Raw genomic sequence first — 17867 nt, forward strand, 5'->3', positions numbered from 1 at the left:
TATTGCATTGCCCTCTCAGCAGCCCCAGGCACTGAAGTGTGGTGCCCTTGGTGTGTCCTGGGGGAGCCTGGATGTATCAAAGTGTTCTTTCTGACTACATTTCGTTAACAGCGAGCACTAGATGCCATAGGATATGTAGCTTTAACAACACAGTCCCACACGGGACCTACCTGTTTTTAGGGCATGGGCGACAGGGGATGCAGTTAGGTGTTCCCAAAGGCCCAGGACACAAAGTAAAATGTCAGTCCTAAGAGAGATGTGAAAAACTCTAAGCACATTCAGAGAGGGATGACATGGTAGGTGCCTTGGCATGTCAGGAAAGACCTCTTGGCAGGAAGGGCATTTTATTTGCGCTTTAAGGGCAGGCGTGGCTGGGCAATGATGGGGGGGCAGTGGAGGGGGAGTGGGCAGGGCAGCTGTCATCTCCAGTAAAAAGTTGAGCTGTGTTTGCCTCCATAACCATAACCAAGAACTAATTACATAGCGCTTCTAAAGCGGCATATCATTTCTGGTGCAATATACCATTACTAATAGCACCTTACTTGACACTGTCTCTTTTTGCTTCCAGTGTATGTCACGTTTTTGACAGAATCTTTGTACCTGAAAAGTATGCCTCTGGAGCTTTTGTATGTTTATCTCCAGCTGCCACCACAGATCCTTTTTTTTAAATTATCTTTATTGAGGTAACGTTGGTTTACAACACTGCATGGCTCCACCGATTCTGAAGGTCAACCAGGGTTTCTGAGGCTAACTAAGGAATGATAGGTATTTGCCTGGGGAAAATAGAGGTGTTACACTATCCCCCTTTAAAGAACATAGTTCATTTTAGTTGCAACCTCATTACACTGAACAGGTATTTCTATTTTCCTTTGTTTCACAAAATTATGAGGCTGATCATTTTCTTTTAGAGATTAAAGGAAATAAAATTGGGAGTCTGGGAAAATGGTTTTCCTGGTTCCTGTATTGCGAGAACTCCTATTCAGCATGTATGAAATTCCAGGGAGGTAATTGGCTGGGAAAAACATGACTTCCAGGACCACAGTCAGGATCAAAATGAGTTTTCAGAATTGATGCAATTCTGCCTTTCCTGCTCACTTACCACCCAGCCGTGGGACTTCTGTCCCGTGGTTGCCTCCGGAGACTCTGGGAATGCCCAGAAAGGTCTTTACCGTCTGTTGTCACACTTCCCACTCCACTTTGCACAAAGCCTATTATTAGAAAGTTCTTCCTTGTACTGAGCCAAAAATCTGTTTCCTTCTAACTTTCCCCAGTACTGGCTTAAATATAGATTTCTGAGGATTGCCCTAGAAACACAGCCACCATGTCTAACAACGTTTCCAAAAGAGAATGCATTCTACCTTCCAAACAAATAATGTACAAGTAATCATTTGGAACACAACCCTGGTGATAAATTGGAGCATGCCCCACAGGAGACGTCCCCAGGAAAAAAGGGGACCAGTGCTCCCAGGTTCTGTCTGTAGAGCCCATCTCTTCCCACCCCTGCCTCTTCTCATATTTCCTGTGTATTGACTGTTAGACACCACAAAAACAAACAAACAAACAAACAAAAAAACCTCATCATGAAATTGGTTCAGAATAACGCTGGTTTCCTTATAACCCTCTCTTAGGAAGCGCAGAGTCTAAAGAAAGCCAGCCTCACTTTACATCACTCACCTACATGGGGGAGAGGGCCAGAGATGGGGCTGAGTTGGGCCAAGATCACTGGGCTCCAGGAGCTGTGGGGTGCTGCTCACAGTGCAGAGAACCATGATGACCAGGTAAAATGCTGTCAGTTTGGACAGAGATGAATTTTACCTGGGTGTACTACTTACTAGCTTTGTGCTTTTGAGCGAGTTGATGAACCCATTAAAGCTTCGGTTTTCAAAACATGTTTTTCCCTTGCAAAACAGAGATTAAGAGTTAAAGTGACAGAGCATGTAAGGAGGGCATTGCTGTTTAAAAACCAGCATTTATCCCAAGCACATACACAATTAACTGTGTTTCCAGAGTATACCCTTAGTTTGGGAAGAATGGATCCCATCCCCCTTTTCCGTTTCGGGGTGGGCAAACACCCCATTCCCACCCCCACTGCCCTAGCCAGAGATGCAGCCTGTTACTTTGGGGTGAAGCTACTTTGAAAGTCAAATGATTCCACAGCAGCATAGTGTGTTCTATTTATTTCAGCTGTGGCCTCTTGTTTCTCTTTTCAGGGTCCAACCCACAGTATCTTAGTTCCCTTAAGTTTTTCCTGAATATACTTGGTGGAAATACGGTTTTCTCTTGTATGTCAAACTTACTGACTTTTCAGATGGGTCTTTGCATAAATATGAGCCTCATTGGGGGTCATTAACATTTCCAGTTTATTCCCCACCCTGGTCTCTAGAGTATGAAGCTGTAGCTGTATCAAATGGAACTGGGTTCCATTTCTCTAGATTTGCCTGCTCAAAAGCAGAGACATAATAGCGTTTCCAAATAAGTGAACTAGTGATCATACCTGCAGATTTTAGTTTTTGAATTGTGGTTGCCAAATTCCTAGGGTTATTTTAGGGACAAATCAGTGCCAGAATGGATGATACTGACTTCTGAGCTGTTCTTAATAGAACGGCTCAGAGTAGAGGGTTGGGGAGAAAGAACCTTCTCCACAGCAGGCTACTTAAGAGGATGCTATGGGAGGGAAGTGGTTGAGGTCCAGGGCTTTGAGTACCTATTCTACCACTTAGAGGTGATGGCCTCAGGCAAGTTTCATAGGGTTATTAAAAGAACTGAGCTACACAAAGCACCAAAGCACTTAGCATAGTACCCAGCACTCAGAAAGCATCCCCTTCCGGATTTTACATTTTTTTTTTTTTTAGAGAGAAACAGAAATCTTGCTGGTATAGGCACTGAGTCCTAACCATCAATTACAGACCTCACAGAGTTAGGGGATGTCAGAACTTTGAATTATGGTTCCATTAGTGATGATGGATTAGCCAAAACTGTTCTCATGCGCTCTCATTTAGTCCCTCTTGTGGTCAAAAGGAGACCTTTATGAAGCCATGTGCCAGATTAGAAGCAAATTAGCCAAAGAACAGATTTTCATCTGAGTGCAACTACCTGATGTTTCCAAGAGTTGGGCTCCCTATTTGGCCTCCTTAGCACGGTGCTGGTGATGGTGGATCTCACGGCCTCCGAAGCTTATACTTACTCACCATCCTGTATTCCATCACTTAACAAATGTTGACTGAGCACCTGCTATGAGCAGGCATTTTTCTTGGTCCTGGGCATACGTTGATAAAACCAGTCAAAATTCCTGCCCTCATGGAGCTTGTATTCGTTTTGAGAGGCAGACTAAGCAAGCATAGACATAGTGTTCAAAAGTGGTAAGTGCAGTGGGGAAAGGAAAGCAGCGAAGGTAGTAAGTAATGTTGGAAAGCAGGGTTCTAAAAAACTTTAAGTAGGTTATTGAGGGAAGGAGGAGCAGAGACCTGCAGAAATGAGAGATCCCTGAAGCCCAGGCAGAGGGAAGAGCAGGTACAAAGTTCCTGAGGCAGGAGCAGAGCAAGAAAGGCGAGCAATGCTGGAGGTCACATCAGAGGAACTGGTGAGGGGGCAGGTCAGGTGGGACCTTGCAGACCAGGGGATCAGCACAGGCTTTCTCTCTGAGAAGTGAAACATGGGGGAAGTTTGGAGCCAAGGAGTGATATTATTGCACTTAGGCAAGGACAAGGCCAGAGGCAGGAGGAGATGGGAGAGATGGCCCAGGTGGTGGTAAAGATGGCAGAGTGTCCTCTCTCAGCTTTTCTGAAACTGGTTTCTGTTGACCAAGGACATGTGTTACTTGAAAATGAATTTTTTCCTGCAATACTGTAATATTAAGTGTATACTAAATGTATAGAATGGATATTTGAATGTTGAGAGGAAAGGTGATTAAGTCACTAGCAGGAGTGGTTTTTTTTTTCCTCCTTAAGTCTCAGGAGAAAGTTAGGACCACGGAAAGGAGAAAATGGGCTCACTGTGAAAGAACCTGGTGTGGAATTCTATACACGTGCTGTCTTCCACAGTGTCATCGTACTCATTTAATGGTAGGAAGCATGACTTCACCAGGCCACCACACCCTCTCAGCCCGCATCAACACAAAGCCAGTGTAGGGTAAATGAAGATAGCTCAGACTTTTGCGCCATTAGCCTCTGGGGCTATCATCTATGGCCTTGAATACAGGCGGCCTTGGGAGTGTTGGCTTGGGGTTTGCATGCCTGATGGCAGACACCTGGAGCATGGTGTGCGCATATGGAAATGGGCACACCTGAGCTGAGAGACAGGCTATAAGTGTGGCAGAGGAAAGCGGGGGAGAACAGTGGAGAGGCCAACGAGACAGGGCCAGAGAGTTCAGAGAGAGTATGTATTCATGGGGGACTGGGAGGCCTATCAGCCTCCCAGCTCCCCTGCCTGCCCTGTACCTGGTTGCCTCATTACAAATGGTATAGAAACATCATTAAAAGCCTGCAATAGCCTGCGGGTCCAGGACTCTCCTTTATCCGTCTGCACGAATCCGTAGAGAACCTGCCCAGTAGCACACAGGCCCGCAGGGGGTCTTCACCTCTGCATTCTATCTTCTCCCTATTTACATGGAACACATGTATGTATGAGGTAGTATGTATGAGGTTGGACAATGTTCTGTGTTGATATTTTGAAGACAACAATGCTATGTAGAAACCCTGGAAAGAAAATTTTCCCTCTTGAAAAGTATGGAACGCTACAGAAAAGAAGTCTGCTCAGAACATAATTACGAGCAAGAGAGGACCAGATGTTGCTCAGTGGCAGATTGGCATTTGGGTTCACCCTTATGAAGTAACTTTCAGGGCTAGTTTATCCAGGCTCATTCCCACTGAGGACATGGCCACTGCCAGGGGGCTGAATGTGAAGGAGAAATCATCCCCATAGTCGCTGCTGCCTTTGCGTGTCCCCTGGGGGCACCATGTCTGAATTGCAAATTTAAAAATTGGGACTGATCCCTTATTTAGGTTTTCCAAATTCCTGCTATAAGTGAGACCATCCGGTATTTTTCTTTTTCTTTCTGGCTTATTTTGCTGAGCATGATCCCTTCCAGCTCCATCCATGTTGCTGCAAATTGCATGAGTTTATATTTTTTGATTGCTGAGTAGTATTCCATTGTGTATATGTACCACATCTTTTTGATTCAGTCATCTAATTATAATAAAGTAAAAATCAAAATCAACAAGCAACTATAAGCCAGAGATACACTATGGGGTGGGGAGGTAGGAGGGATTATGGTCAAAATAAGGGGGGTGGGAATTGTATGGGGATTATAACCAAGATGAAAAAGCATACATTGTGCAAAAATGAAAAATGATGTCAAAAATATATAAAATTAAAAAAATTGGGACTGATACTCAGACAAGCCGCGGTTCTGCTTAAATGGGTATCAGAACACAATGTCTGAACGACATGTCTTGGAAAAGCAGACACAGGATGTGGGTGAGGCTTTGGTGGATACCAAGAAAGAAAAGGGTCCTATTTTCTCCCACAAGACTCTTCAAATCTTGATATACACACAATTAACAATACAGGACAGGGTACATGTGTGGTCAGCAGAAACTTTCTGTCAACACGCATTAATAATATAATTGTGGCTCTTGTTTATAAGCTTACACTGACAATGATCTTCTCTTAAGATAGCTTTTCTTATTACTGTGGAATTTGATCCGTCTTGTCACAGGGCTGCTCCAGTCCTCGGACACCTGAGGAATGGAAGCAGGGACATGGCTTTGCCCAGGACACAGCTCTTTGCCTTGGTGTTGGTCGGCACTTGCTAATGACACCTAGGCTGTTGGCACTCCTGGAGCTCACCTGCCTTTGTGTTAACTGGGCCAACAGATTTTAAATATGAGTGCAATCAACTTGGGGAGTGCAATCAACTTCAGGGAGGAGATGTGACAGAGGGAATCCCCCAAACACTGAATTTCTGTCCCTTTAAACACCACAGCTGGTTCTGATTTCTGAGTATATAAATCTCCTCATAAGTGGCTTTGCTGGCCCCAATTCCTACTCGACAGTCACCTATATGCTGTCTATTTATATATCTGGGCCATCAGGGACACTGAAGAGTGAGCGTCACACACAGACCATCTTAACCTCTGTTTTGCTCACAACTTCTGTTCTCTTGCTGATGGAGACTTGAATTTGAGGTAAGACACTGCCTATTAGTGTAAATCAAAAACCTAGGTCTTGTTTGAAATATTTTCAAGGAGAACTCAACAGTACTTATAAATAAAAAGTAAGGTCAAGAGACTTAGATTTAGGAGCCCTTTAAATTTCTCCCTAATGAAATGGAACATTTTCCAATGTGCTAGCAAGCACAGAGTGAAGTTCTTTTTGCATCAGCAGCCTTTCTTTGGAGATTTTTAAAAATTATTTATTTTGTAGAAGAACTGGGGTACAGGCCAGAAGTGCGGGAGGTGAGAGGATTCACCAGAGACAGAGTGGGGAGCAGAACAGGTGGATCTACTGAAATACACTGCTGAGGGGAGCAGTGGGTGAGACAGGAGAGGTCTGCTGCGCCATGTGGGTTAGCTTCCTGGCTGGGGATTGAACTTAGGCTCTCACAATGATAGCACTAAGACTTAACCTCTAGGCCACCAGGGAGGCTCTGGAGATTTGTTTTTTAAGGAGGAAGACACCCAAAGTCCAGAATCTCTTGGAGCAATGTAGAGGAAACAATAAATACACTCAGAACTGCACATTCTTTCTCATTTCCTAGTGGGATATACAGAATCCCTAATAATTTGTTTGGAAATTTCCCATGGCCCTATTGGTTTGAATAATGGAATTACATATAAGGTAGAACTGCTTGGGCCTCATCCGAAGGGGTTTAGCTATTCAAGTAGAAAAGGCTATCTAACAAAAGTGCTCTTTATTACAAATTTAGCAGCTGGTGGCCCTGATTTCCTGTCAGGCCTATTTCAAATGTCTCCATCATGTTCATACCTGTTTTTTAATTCAGAAAATATGGTCACCCTATTGTCCCATTTTCACCACTTTTGGCCTCTAGTACATGAAATGTTCTTCGGTCTCCAGCCATCCACCGGCTTGAGCCACATCCCAGCTAGAAGCCTCCCCTACCCTCCCCCCACACCTAGTACACAGCCCAGCCAGCACAGGCCCTTGGGAAATGCTGCTGAGCAGCATGTCTGCATTCTGGCTAAGAGCTGGGCTCGATCTTAGCCCCCCTGAGGAGTACTGGGTCATTCAAGGAAACATCAACTTCAGCACTGGAGGAGCTCCTGTGGGTGTTACCAGGGCCGGTGCTGTCCTTTCACAGATGAGGAACTAAGTCAAGAAAATGCCAGCTGGTGGCTACATCTGGAAGTCATCTGGAGCAGGAGGCTCTGTTTACTGGACTGCAGCCTTCCGGGAGCCATTTCTAGGAAATGCTCAGCTGTTTCACTGCATGGTGAAGACTGCGGTGGACCATGACGCTATGGAAACGGCTGATTTCTTGGCCTTTCTGGCTACTTTATCTGCCTTTACAGAGTCAGGTTGGGACGCCGTGTGGACACCTGCCCTGCAGTCGCTAAGCCTCCCAGTGCACCAAGAGTAGGCTGAACACCTAGTTTGGCTACTTTTTGTTTTTAAATCCAACTATTAATTCTTGATGTGTACAGAGTGTGAGTTATGCATTTCTTTCTGGGTTCTAGAATCATTTGGAGTGGAGGATGAACATTTAACAATACCTTGCTGGGTGGCCACTGAGAGTGAATTCACCTGCAGACATCTGGGATGACTGAATGGTGGTTTTCACCTAAAATGCTCTCTAGCCACGGTTTCTTCCCTGTGTCTCTTTCAGTTGGTTTGAGAGGCTGTGCTTTTTATCCCATAGGACTCCTTAGAAGGGTGTCTTTTAGGTAGCCTGGGCTTCTAGAACTCCACTTTCTACTGTCTTGCTTCTTGCACTAATACATGGTTCGTGAGCCCCACCCACTCTATGAACACATGCACGTTATTTTAATGACACAAGTTCATATTTAGCATTTCATGCATTAGAAGAATATATGGACTTTACTCTGTGAGACCCATGCCGGCCCAACCTTTTGTGGACTTGAGTTTAACCAGAAGGTCTGGGGTCTGCGTGCAGGGAAGGGGGTGGGCTTAAGTGAAGTGGCTCTGGGCCTGTGAGAGAAGGAAGCCCCCATCCCTAGCTCCCCTCGAAGAATCAGGATGTGGCCCAGACAGTAGGGAGACTCCTTGCATAAACTGGCTTGAGCTGGCAGGAGCAAGGGAAATCATTCGTCTCTGCAGTCTGCTCTCCCAGTGTCCACTTTAGGGTGCAAATACAGCTGGTCCTCCTTGAATAACATTGTTTTGTTCAACATCATTTCATTATAACGTGAGCAAGAATAAAGAAATCCCGGGTGACGCTGATGTTATTCAGATGACCTGGTTTCCTTAGACATTTCACTTGAGGAGGCATTTTCCAAGAACCAATCTAGGCACTGTGAACCTCAGTGTGTTCCTTCCAGGGTATCCCCACCCCCCTTGATATATTGCCAAGTCTGCCTGTAGCTTTTTTTTTTTCCCAGTGTATTTTTAAAGTAATGTGGACTATCACACAGAAGTTTTTCAGATTCTCATCTACCTTTTCAGATGGTTTTTCGGCCTCATTCTCAAGCCTGAGTTAGTAGTAGCTGAAGGTCTTTTGCTGCTCCCTGTGTGTTTTGAGTGGCAAGCATACGGAAACGTTGAGGGGCCATGAGATGCTGGGAATAATGCTAAGAGAGCCTCGGCCTGGCCAGCGCTCGCGGTGCTGGGCTGTCCTCGTGGCTTGTGGTGGATGTGGGAGCCTGGAAGGCGGTGGTGGCACTGCCTTCCCCAGGCTACTCATGTGGTTTCTCTGTGGGCTCTGACCTGTCACCTCCTCAGCCCCTCTGGAAGCTGCTTATTATCTGATTCTTCTGAGAATGAAGCAAAACTTTCATGAGAAGGACACCTATTCAGTGTCACATGGGTGGATTTCATAATTTGAGAGCTCTGTGGGGTTCATACAAAACACTGCTTTGAATTCCAAACACACTCATTACACCCCAGAGCAGAAGACAGGTATCTTGAGAACTTGGCCCTTGCTTTTCACCCTGTGGGTGCTTGTAAAGGTATGTGAATGGGTGAGTGTGTGTGGGTGTTGACAGGAACCGAGAAAAATATATGGCCAACTGGGACTTGTATTTGTATGTTGTCCTTGGCAAGAAGCATCAGTATGGTAGGAAAAAAGTAAGAGAGCTCTAGTTTATTATACCTTATGGCTCTGTAACCCATTCATTCAATGGGTGTTATTTTGACACTCACCCCAAGCCCACCACCACTTCTACTCCCCAATATGGTTCCACCCACCTCAGGAACACGGCAGCCCAGGCTTTTGCTCCTTTGCCTATTAATCTTTTCTTTGCATAGAGCATTGTTTCCCCAGCTGACCAAATCTGTTCAGATTTCTGATAATTTCTTAGAAGGGTTCAGAGGGCCTCACCGGTGTGTAGCTAACATGAAACTTCATTCCCCTCCTTACCTCTCCAATTGGCTGCTTATCCATTCATTCATGCGCTGTCTGCTGCCCCCAAGGGGACCGCAGTCCTGGATGTGCATTTGTGGGGTGAGGGAGAGTGTGCAGTATGGTGGTGGCATATCATAGAGTAATTTCTGTTTAAGGAGGCTGGGAGGAGTCGGTACAGTGTACCCTAAGAATTTAGGATGTAGACAGGGAGTGATAGGAAGGGTAGGATTTCTAGGGAAGAGGGTCATCAGGAGCAAAGATTGAGAAGCAGTGAAGTATGGGAGGAACGCAGAGCAGAGCTCGGTGTTCCTGGGACTCTGTTGCGTGAGGGAGATGAGGCTGCGGGGTGGACGTGGTGCATGCAGGAGGCCTTTGCATATGTGGAGCTTGAGCTTCCAAACCAGAGCTGGTCTAAGAGCAATGCTTGAATATGAGAAGGGTGGCAGTAGAGAAGGCATTTACTCTTGGGGTTCTTAGATTCCTAGCTGGGTGCTGGGAGGGGCCTTTCTACTAGTCCCCACCTCATTCAGAGGAGGAGTTCCTTAGAGGATGACTGACTTGGTCAAAGTCAAGATACAACATGATGCTTCTCCCATGCCATCTTGTGCCCACAGTGTTGTGTTGGCTTGTGCCCACTGGCACTCTTTAAGAAGCACCACTGAAGTCAGCAGAAAGTCTTTATGCAAAAAAATTTCATGTGTATTATATGAATATTTTAACAAATTACTATTATAGGCTTTGTGCATGACACGAGGAGAGGCTTCATATACAAAGCAATGGTTGCATTAGTAGAAACTTTTTTGAAAAGAGAGAAGGGATACAAATGTTTTAATACTGTTTGCCTTCAAATCAGATCTATGTTGACTCTGACATACTGAATGTGGTATTTGTTATGGTAGTGACTGAACTTCATGAAATCATTGGTCACAGAAGTGCAATAACATCAGACTCTTCCACCTGGGCCATTTTCATTAAGGCGACCGTATCCCAATACTACAGGCCCTCGTGTGACCTGGGCTGCACCTGCTCACTGTATCCGTGAAGGGCTTCCGAATCTTTGGTGGCAATTGCATGAAATTGCAAGTCTCTAGATGAGAATTATATTCAGCCTAAATTATGACTGGTTTAACTGATTTTTTTTTTTATTTTGTTCAGTACAGTCACATCATGTATTTATAGCTTTAGATGGATGCTAAGGTGGGGATTAAAGGGGGACATTTGTTTCTGGTTTCATTTGAAGTAGCCTCACAGTGTTTACCTGATAAAGGAGATTCATAAGTACTTGGCATTGGAAAGTCTCTATTTCACAAAATAAAGATTTGAGAACCAGAGAATTTTTGCATTCAAAGAATTTTTTTTTTTTGGTCAATGAATGCTATAACATAATGCAGTCAGCATTTATTCTGTGCCTGGCACTGCGCTTGGCACAATGATTGTCCAGGAACTGTGCTTTCTACCATATGTTCACTATGCTCTTACCCCTAATGAGTGGAGAGTTGATTCTGACATTTTGGTTTCAGTGGCTGGAATGCATTTTGTTTCCATTGGGAGGAGGTACTTTCTTTAGCAACCAGCAGGTGTCAGCAGAGGACACAGAACTCTGGGCAAGATCTGTGTTCTTGGCTTTTCTCAACTCACTAAGGTCACCCCCATTGGCCCTTTTCTAAGGTAGTTGACTTCTACTGGGCCAGCCTCTCCCAAATACTAGCATCAAAAACTCAACTCAAGGGCCTCCCTGGTGGCACAAGGGGTTAAGTCTCAGCACTATGAAGCTATCCGCAGTCACTGAAGCACAGGTGCAATCCCCTGCCAGGGAGCTACCCACATGGTGCAGCAGACCTTTCCTGTCTCACCCACTGCTCCCCTCAGCAGTGTGTTTCAGTAGATCTGCCTGTTGTGCTCCCCACTCTGTCTCGGGTGAATCCTCTCTCCTCTCCCGCCCCCCCCCCCCTCTGGCCTATACCCTAGTTCTTGAATGCATAAATAAATAAAATTAATCTTAAAAAGTAATCAAGTAATCTCAAGACTGCATCATATCCATTCACCTTTGCCTTATAAAAACGCTGGTTCCTTGATGTTTTTCTGATTTGAAGCCTCTAATTATCTATCTTGGCGATGGCTCTACAAAGTAGAGAGGCTACCAGGTGGGGCTTTTGTTTCCATGGGCGCCTCCCCCCAATAGGTGGAATCCACTCTCGCCTGCTATGGGGAAAAGTGCAGGGCCCATTCTTCTTCTTGCATAGAGAAAAAATGTGATGGTGCAGCCAGATGACTGCAAATGGCAGGAGTTTTCAAAGTGTAAAGGAGAGAGGCTTAGGCCTCTTCACTGCCTAGCCTTTCATTCATGGCGTAGCAGGTATTTGCTGGAGTTCACTGACAGAGGTTAAGGACCACTGTGTTGATTGGCAGGGGAAACTGTGGTGGGGTGGGTATGGATTGGCCCCATACTGGTTTTCTCTGGTTGCTCATCTTGCCCCCTCACTTAAATGGGTGGACTAGACAGGTGCTGAGGCATTTGGTACGGGGCATTGAGTGAGAGGGCGGGCCACAGTTGGGGAAGTGTTCCCTTGTGCACCCAGGCTTCAGAGCACTCAGAGGGCTGTCAGTGGAATGACTTACTAAGCTAGTGGTAAAATGAAGGAGACCAGCTGGAGAGAGAGAGAGAGATAAACATCAACCCCCGGTTTCAGCAGCTATTGCTACAGGGGATGTAGGGGCAGTAGAGGGTGGACAGGACATCATGGAATAGCTGTAGCCCCAGATCTAACCCCTGAAGTAAGGGCCTGATTGGTACGAGCTTCTGAAGTTTAGACATGCTACGGCGGGGACTTCGTCTGGGGACTTTGTCTGACTGGTCAGTGGGATCTGACAAATCACCTAACAGCTAACTCCAGGAACTATTCAGATCCTTCCACAGTCTTAATTGAATAAAGTGTGTTCCAAAGACTCTGCATCAATAGGGATTCAAAAGTAGTTACAATGTTTTGCTTTTATAGGCTCTTTGTGATAACGGTCAAAGAAAATCCCCTTGTTCTTTAAAACATCATGTAAGATATCCCTGAGATACCCTGTACAGGTGCCGTTGAAGAGGGTGGCGGGCAGTGTTGAATCGACTTCACTTCATGTTGGAACCGCGTATGGAATTGAGTCAGGGACCGATCTCATTGTGGAAAACCAAAGTGCTTTTCCTACTGGATGGTTTTAGTGAATGGCCTCCGATACGCAAGTGCCATCGTGCTCACGGAGACTTGGAGCTTCAGATTCTGGTCGCGTTGGCTCTGGGTTGATTCTCACCTCCATCTGCAGCCGTTTCACACTTCCCTCTCCCTTTTTCAGATCACTGGCGTGATCCTGCTGGCCGTTGGAGTCTGGGGCAAACTCACTCTGGGCACCTATATCTCGCTCATTGCCGAGAACTCCACAAATGCTCCCTATGTGCTCATCGGAACTGGCACCACCATCGTCGTCTTTGGCCTGTTTGGATGCTTTGCTACGTGCCGCGGTAGCCCATGGATGCTGAAACTGGTGAGTATGTTGCAACATAAAACTGCATTTTCAGTTCATTTTTATAAAAAAAAAATATAAGTTACATAAAAGTGAAGTGGTCCTTCTTGAAGCCACAGAGAAAACCTTAATAGTCACTGACTCTAAATTTAGTCTGCCGTCTTACCTAATCCACCCCTTCATCCCCCAGAGAGAAAAACAATCCCAGACACAGCCTGGCACACATAAAATATCCAGTCCTGGTCCCTTGAGGCAGACGATGACAAAGCGGTGGCTGACGGTTCCAGCAGGCCATTTATAGCCTCATGGCAAATGCCCTGTTCCAGTTTTGAACTCAGAAATCTCCTCAAGCACGTGATGTGCAACTGTAGTGAGCAAGGCCGCGTCCTGGATGTGCACGGCCCTTTGTCTCCAGGTTCTCATTGGACCAATGCTTTTTCCTCCTTGAACCTGGCCGTGCTCGGACGCATGTGCGTGCTGTTCTCTAAACCTGCACTCCCGGGGCTAAGGGACTTGAGCTAAGGCAGATCCTCCCCTGCTCAAGAGAGGGTAGATGCGGTGCCGAGACTTAGCACTTCACTCTACCAGGCCTTTACTAGGCCAGCTACCCCTGCCATGAGAATCAAAGGTCAGCCGGCTGTCGAAGCCATTACTGTGGTTTTCACTTTTTGGTAGATGACCTGCTCAATGCTCTATTTTATTTTTAAAAATTAGCATGGGCCTGTGCTCAAAAGAAAATTTTGTTTGAAAAGGATTTGTTTCAGACGTCTCGTCCCGTGAAAGGGAGATGCAGAGATTCTCTCAGTGTTGTGCGGCCTGTCCTTGTTTAGTTCCAGGTTGTGCTAACTTTAAGTACCATCTAGTGACAGAGGTGTGAGGGGGGCTTGCTCCTTCCCAACTGGCAGTGGTCAGTCTTCATTGGTAACCTCATGGGATTAGTGCTGGTTTTGGCCACTTCCTGCCCTGCAGACTAGGCAGGAAGCTGCTCCCTGTGGCCACCAGTGATCCTTCCAGGTTGATGGAAAAGCCATAGTGAGGGCATTTCGAGGCCTTTTGACTGCCGTCATCACAGGGTGTCTATGCTAGCACCTTGGGTCCACCTTCTAGTCTTTTTAGACTAGGGTTTGTTTTGGTCTAGTGCCATGTGCTCAACTCTGGACGCATACTTAGATCACCTGGGCAGCTTCTGAAGAACACTTTTGCCAGGGCTCCACTTCCAGACAATTGAATCTATGGTGGTGAGGCCCTGGCGTCACATTTCCTAGAAGCTCTCCAGGGGCTTCTCTTGTACAACCAGCGCTGACAACCTCTGACTTTATACAATGAGTAGCAAGGGGAGAATCAGGTTCAGAGGCATAGAAAAGAAAAAGGGCCAAAAAATCTGTCCAAATGTGAAGGGAGAGACCTGGCCATGACACCAACTGACTCCAGTCCTTAGTGGCAAGGATATGACATCTTTGGGCTTCTGTCCAAAGATGAAAGAATAGTATTGGACTAAATAACGAAGGTTCATTGCAACCCAAATACTGTAACCGAAGAGAGGGATGGAAGAGAGACGTTCTCATGAAGCCACAGACAAGCCCCTCATGTTCGTTAACTAAAATGTTAGTCCAAACTCTTACCCAATCTACCCCTCAAAAAGCCCTGGATTTGTTTTTTGGACAGAGTTACCCCATAGCCAAGTGTAAAGCCATAAACAGACTGTGTGGGTGAGCAGTGCGAGTTCTCTCTGCAGGTGGTTTCACTCCACGCTGCCTTGTTCTCCTTCTAACACTTGCTGGCTTGCTAGTAGGTGAATATTTTGGGGAATAGAGAATTGGGGGGGTTGTTTTGATTTCAGTCTTTTAAAAGCTATCACTTGGTTCCTTTTACCCACTAGATACTCTCCAGGGTGCATACTAAGTTTTCCTTATGCCTCATCACCACTGGGAAGAGCACATTATATTTTCATGCGACATGATAAAGACCCAGAGGTTAAATCAGTGTGCCCAGGTTCACACAGTCCGAGAGTGGGGAGCTGGGATTGAAACTAGCGGATATCTCTTTCCAAAGCCAGGACTATTTCTACTACAGTATTTTCATTTGGCAAAAACTTAAGCCCAACCATCTATATTTAGAACAATCTCTTTCAGTAGACCTTTGGCCGAGGCCTTCTGAAGGAGAAGCAACTGTCTCTGGAAGCTCCTGGAAGGAGGGAACATCCCAGAGACAGGAAGCTGCTGATCTGCCTGCTGACAGAAGAAGCCTTTTGATTCAGTGTCAGTCTGGAATTTTACAGTTCTCATTTAACTTCATTAATTACAATACCACTGAAAGCAATTCTTTCTACTTTGTAGAGAACTAGAGAAGCTGCGTCTTTACTGTTAGTCCAGGACAAGGCTGGGTCTGGGAGGCAAACCTAGACAAGGCAAACCTGGGAGGACTTCACACAAAGTCAGATGCCCTTTTATCCACCTGCTTCCTGACAGTTCTTTCCCACAGGACGTTCTGGGAGGGTCAATGCCTGGTGTGAGGCTTTCGCTACAGTGTGCTTCTGATTGTATTTTGTACCAAGCAGAGAGACACGTGTCATATGTGGGGAATCCTGCTCGTAATTGTATGTTTGATATTTTAGTGGCTGAGCGTTAAATGTGGGTATAGAGGCTTTTATTAATATTCCAAATGCAACTGGCATTTAAAGCCGGTGTTTCCTCCTTTTAATATATGTGTCACCAGCTGAGAACAATAACTTATGATCCCATGAGCATATGTTTGCAAGACATATGTTCACATTACAAGTCAGTAATCCAGCCACATGCAGTTTATACAGATCCCAGAACATTATCTCGGGTATTGCAAATGTTCAGGACTGTTGTATTTCACTTTGAGATGAGAAGCAGCAGATCATGAATCATGTCTTGTCGGCAAAGAATCACTTCACTTTTCTTTTATCTGCTTTTCAAAGTTACAAACATGGAAACCCTTAATGTCTCACATGTGCCAGGTTAGATACCTGAACTTGGGCATGCCCATGCCCGCACACGCACAAAATCAACTTGAAATGTCCAGGAATCATGAAATGAGTACGAAATTCTAAGCATTTTAGGTGCTTGCACACATTAGTTACGAGTGCTGTGTGCTTGCATTTTGAAAGGCTGTCACATGCAGGTAGTGAGCAGAACAAGACAGGTGAGCAGCCCCCGGTCACCACTGCCAGTGCCATATCGAAGCGTGACCTCCACAGTGAGAGACAGTGTCAACCGTGCTCATCCTGGTCTTTGGGAAGATCCTTCCCAAGGAAGGAGATGCACTTGAGGAAACTGAAGTGGTCTGCTGGGATGAAGAGAAGCAGCAGGCTCACAGCATGGCCATGCCATGTTCGCACAGAGATGAAGGGTCTTGAGCGGCAGAGCAGTTAGGCTGGTTCTGGTATCTCCTGAAAGCAAAGCCATCACCACGGAGTGGAGGTGGGGAGGCTGCCTGGCTAGGGGACAGGAAGTCTTTCACACACTTGGAACCCTCTGAGCACTGAATATGCTGCGAGGGGTGGGCTGGGGAGGAGTGAGCTTGCAGATCCCGGGTGGCCGTCACCGGGAAGGTGGTAGGAAGGGCAGGGCAATGTCCCCTGGCATTACTTTCCAGCTTAAGGATTCTAAAGGATGCCAAATATAGCAGGTGTCTTAGCTGCAAAAAGCCCTTCCAGATTTCTCTGCTTGAGCTGAGCAGCCAGGCACGATGCTAGGCTCTTGTTGGTTTCTGCTCGGCACTTGTGCCCCAACATGCTTACGAATACTAAACAAACACATTCCTAGGTCAAGACTCATGTGGGTAAAACTTCTAAATTCTTCTTAACTTATTCTAGGGAGTGTGAGGATTTGTCACTAGTCCTCTGCCCTGAAGACGCACTCTGCTTCATCCTGACATCCCTGATTTTGTCCTTGTTCCCTTGATTTTCAGTATGCCATGTTTCTGTCCCTGGTGTTCCTGGCTGAGCTTGTAGCTGGCATCTCGGGGTTCGTGTTCCGTCATGAGGTGCGTATACACAAATGGAGGACTCACTTGGGGTCTTTGGGAGGAGGATCTTGGAAACCCCTGGACATGTGTAAAGCTTGCATATAGGTTCGCTCGCATCTGCACTGGTATTGATGTTTTCGAAATGTCTTGAAACAGGAGCTGGAAGGCCAAAACCATTCTCCATGCCGGCATTTGGCAAAACTTGAAACCTTAGTTGGTGATCTTCTCTTTCTTTATATAGCTGTTGCATAAAATGATTCCCCATCTTGTCTGAAAGCAGTGACCTTCAATAGAGATGAAATACTCCTTTTGAAATAGCCGCTTCAGCAAGATATGGGTGTGTGTCTGTAGGGCAAGATTTCTGAGACTGCAAAGGCCAGCCAAATTAATTGTGGCCCCAAGGCACAAAGTCACCTGTGCTCTCTTCTCTCCTCCCTGGAGCCCCTGTTGGCTCCCCCTAACCCCACCACCACTGCCCAGGGGTAAAATTCACCCCCCAGTAATGAGGACCCCTGTTGCTTTGTGCAGTATTGAGGGAAAAGGAACGAAGCCCGTTATGAGCGCAAATCCCTACAGCATTTTGTTTTAATTTACATGTAAAAATTCTTGATTTAAAAAACTGGAGGGAAATAATTTTGGGTTGTGTTCTGTGAGCCACATGGCTCGTTTCCAGGACACGGACAGCTGCCCTGTGACACGTGTGGCCATCCTTCCATGGAAGGGTGCGGTAGCTGCTCTGTATGGACATCTACTCCTGTGGTCACAGGTCACTCTCCCGTGGCCAGTAGCCTCCGCGATATCACCTCTCAGATGTGTATATTGGTGTCAGGTC

At 46.0% G+C, this 17867-nt stretch overlaps 1 protein-coding gene across 1 annotated transcript in view; it reads left to right on the plus strand.

Moving 5' to 3' along the window:
• TSPAN7 (tetraspanin 7) overlaps nt 1–17867 on the plus strand; it is a gene marked incomplete at both ends in the record, with an annotated part of 115309 nt that overhangs the window by 85041 nt on the left and 12401 nt on the right. The window contains 2 exons of the mRNA XM_084258048.1: nt 12875–13063; nt 16979–17053. Coding sequence (XP_084114174.1) covers nt 12875–13063; nt 16979–17053 — 264 coding nt within the window. The remainder of the gene's footprint in view (nt 1–12874; nt 13064–16978; nt 17054–17867) is intronic.

Source organism: Talpa europaea (assembly GCF_964194135.1).
Source record: "Talpa europaea genome assembly, chromosome: X".
Lineage (NCBI taxonomy): Eukaryota > Metazoa > Chordata > Mammalia > Eulipotyphla > Talpidae > Talpa > Talpa europaea.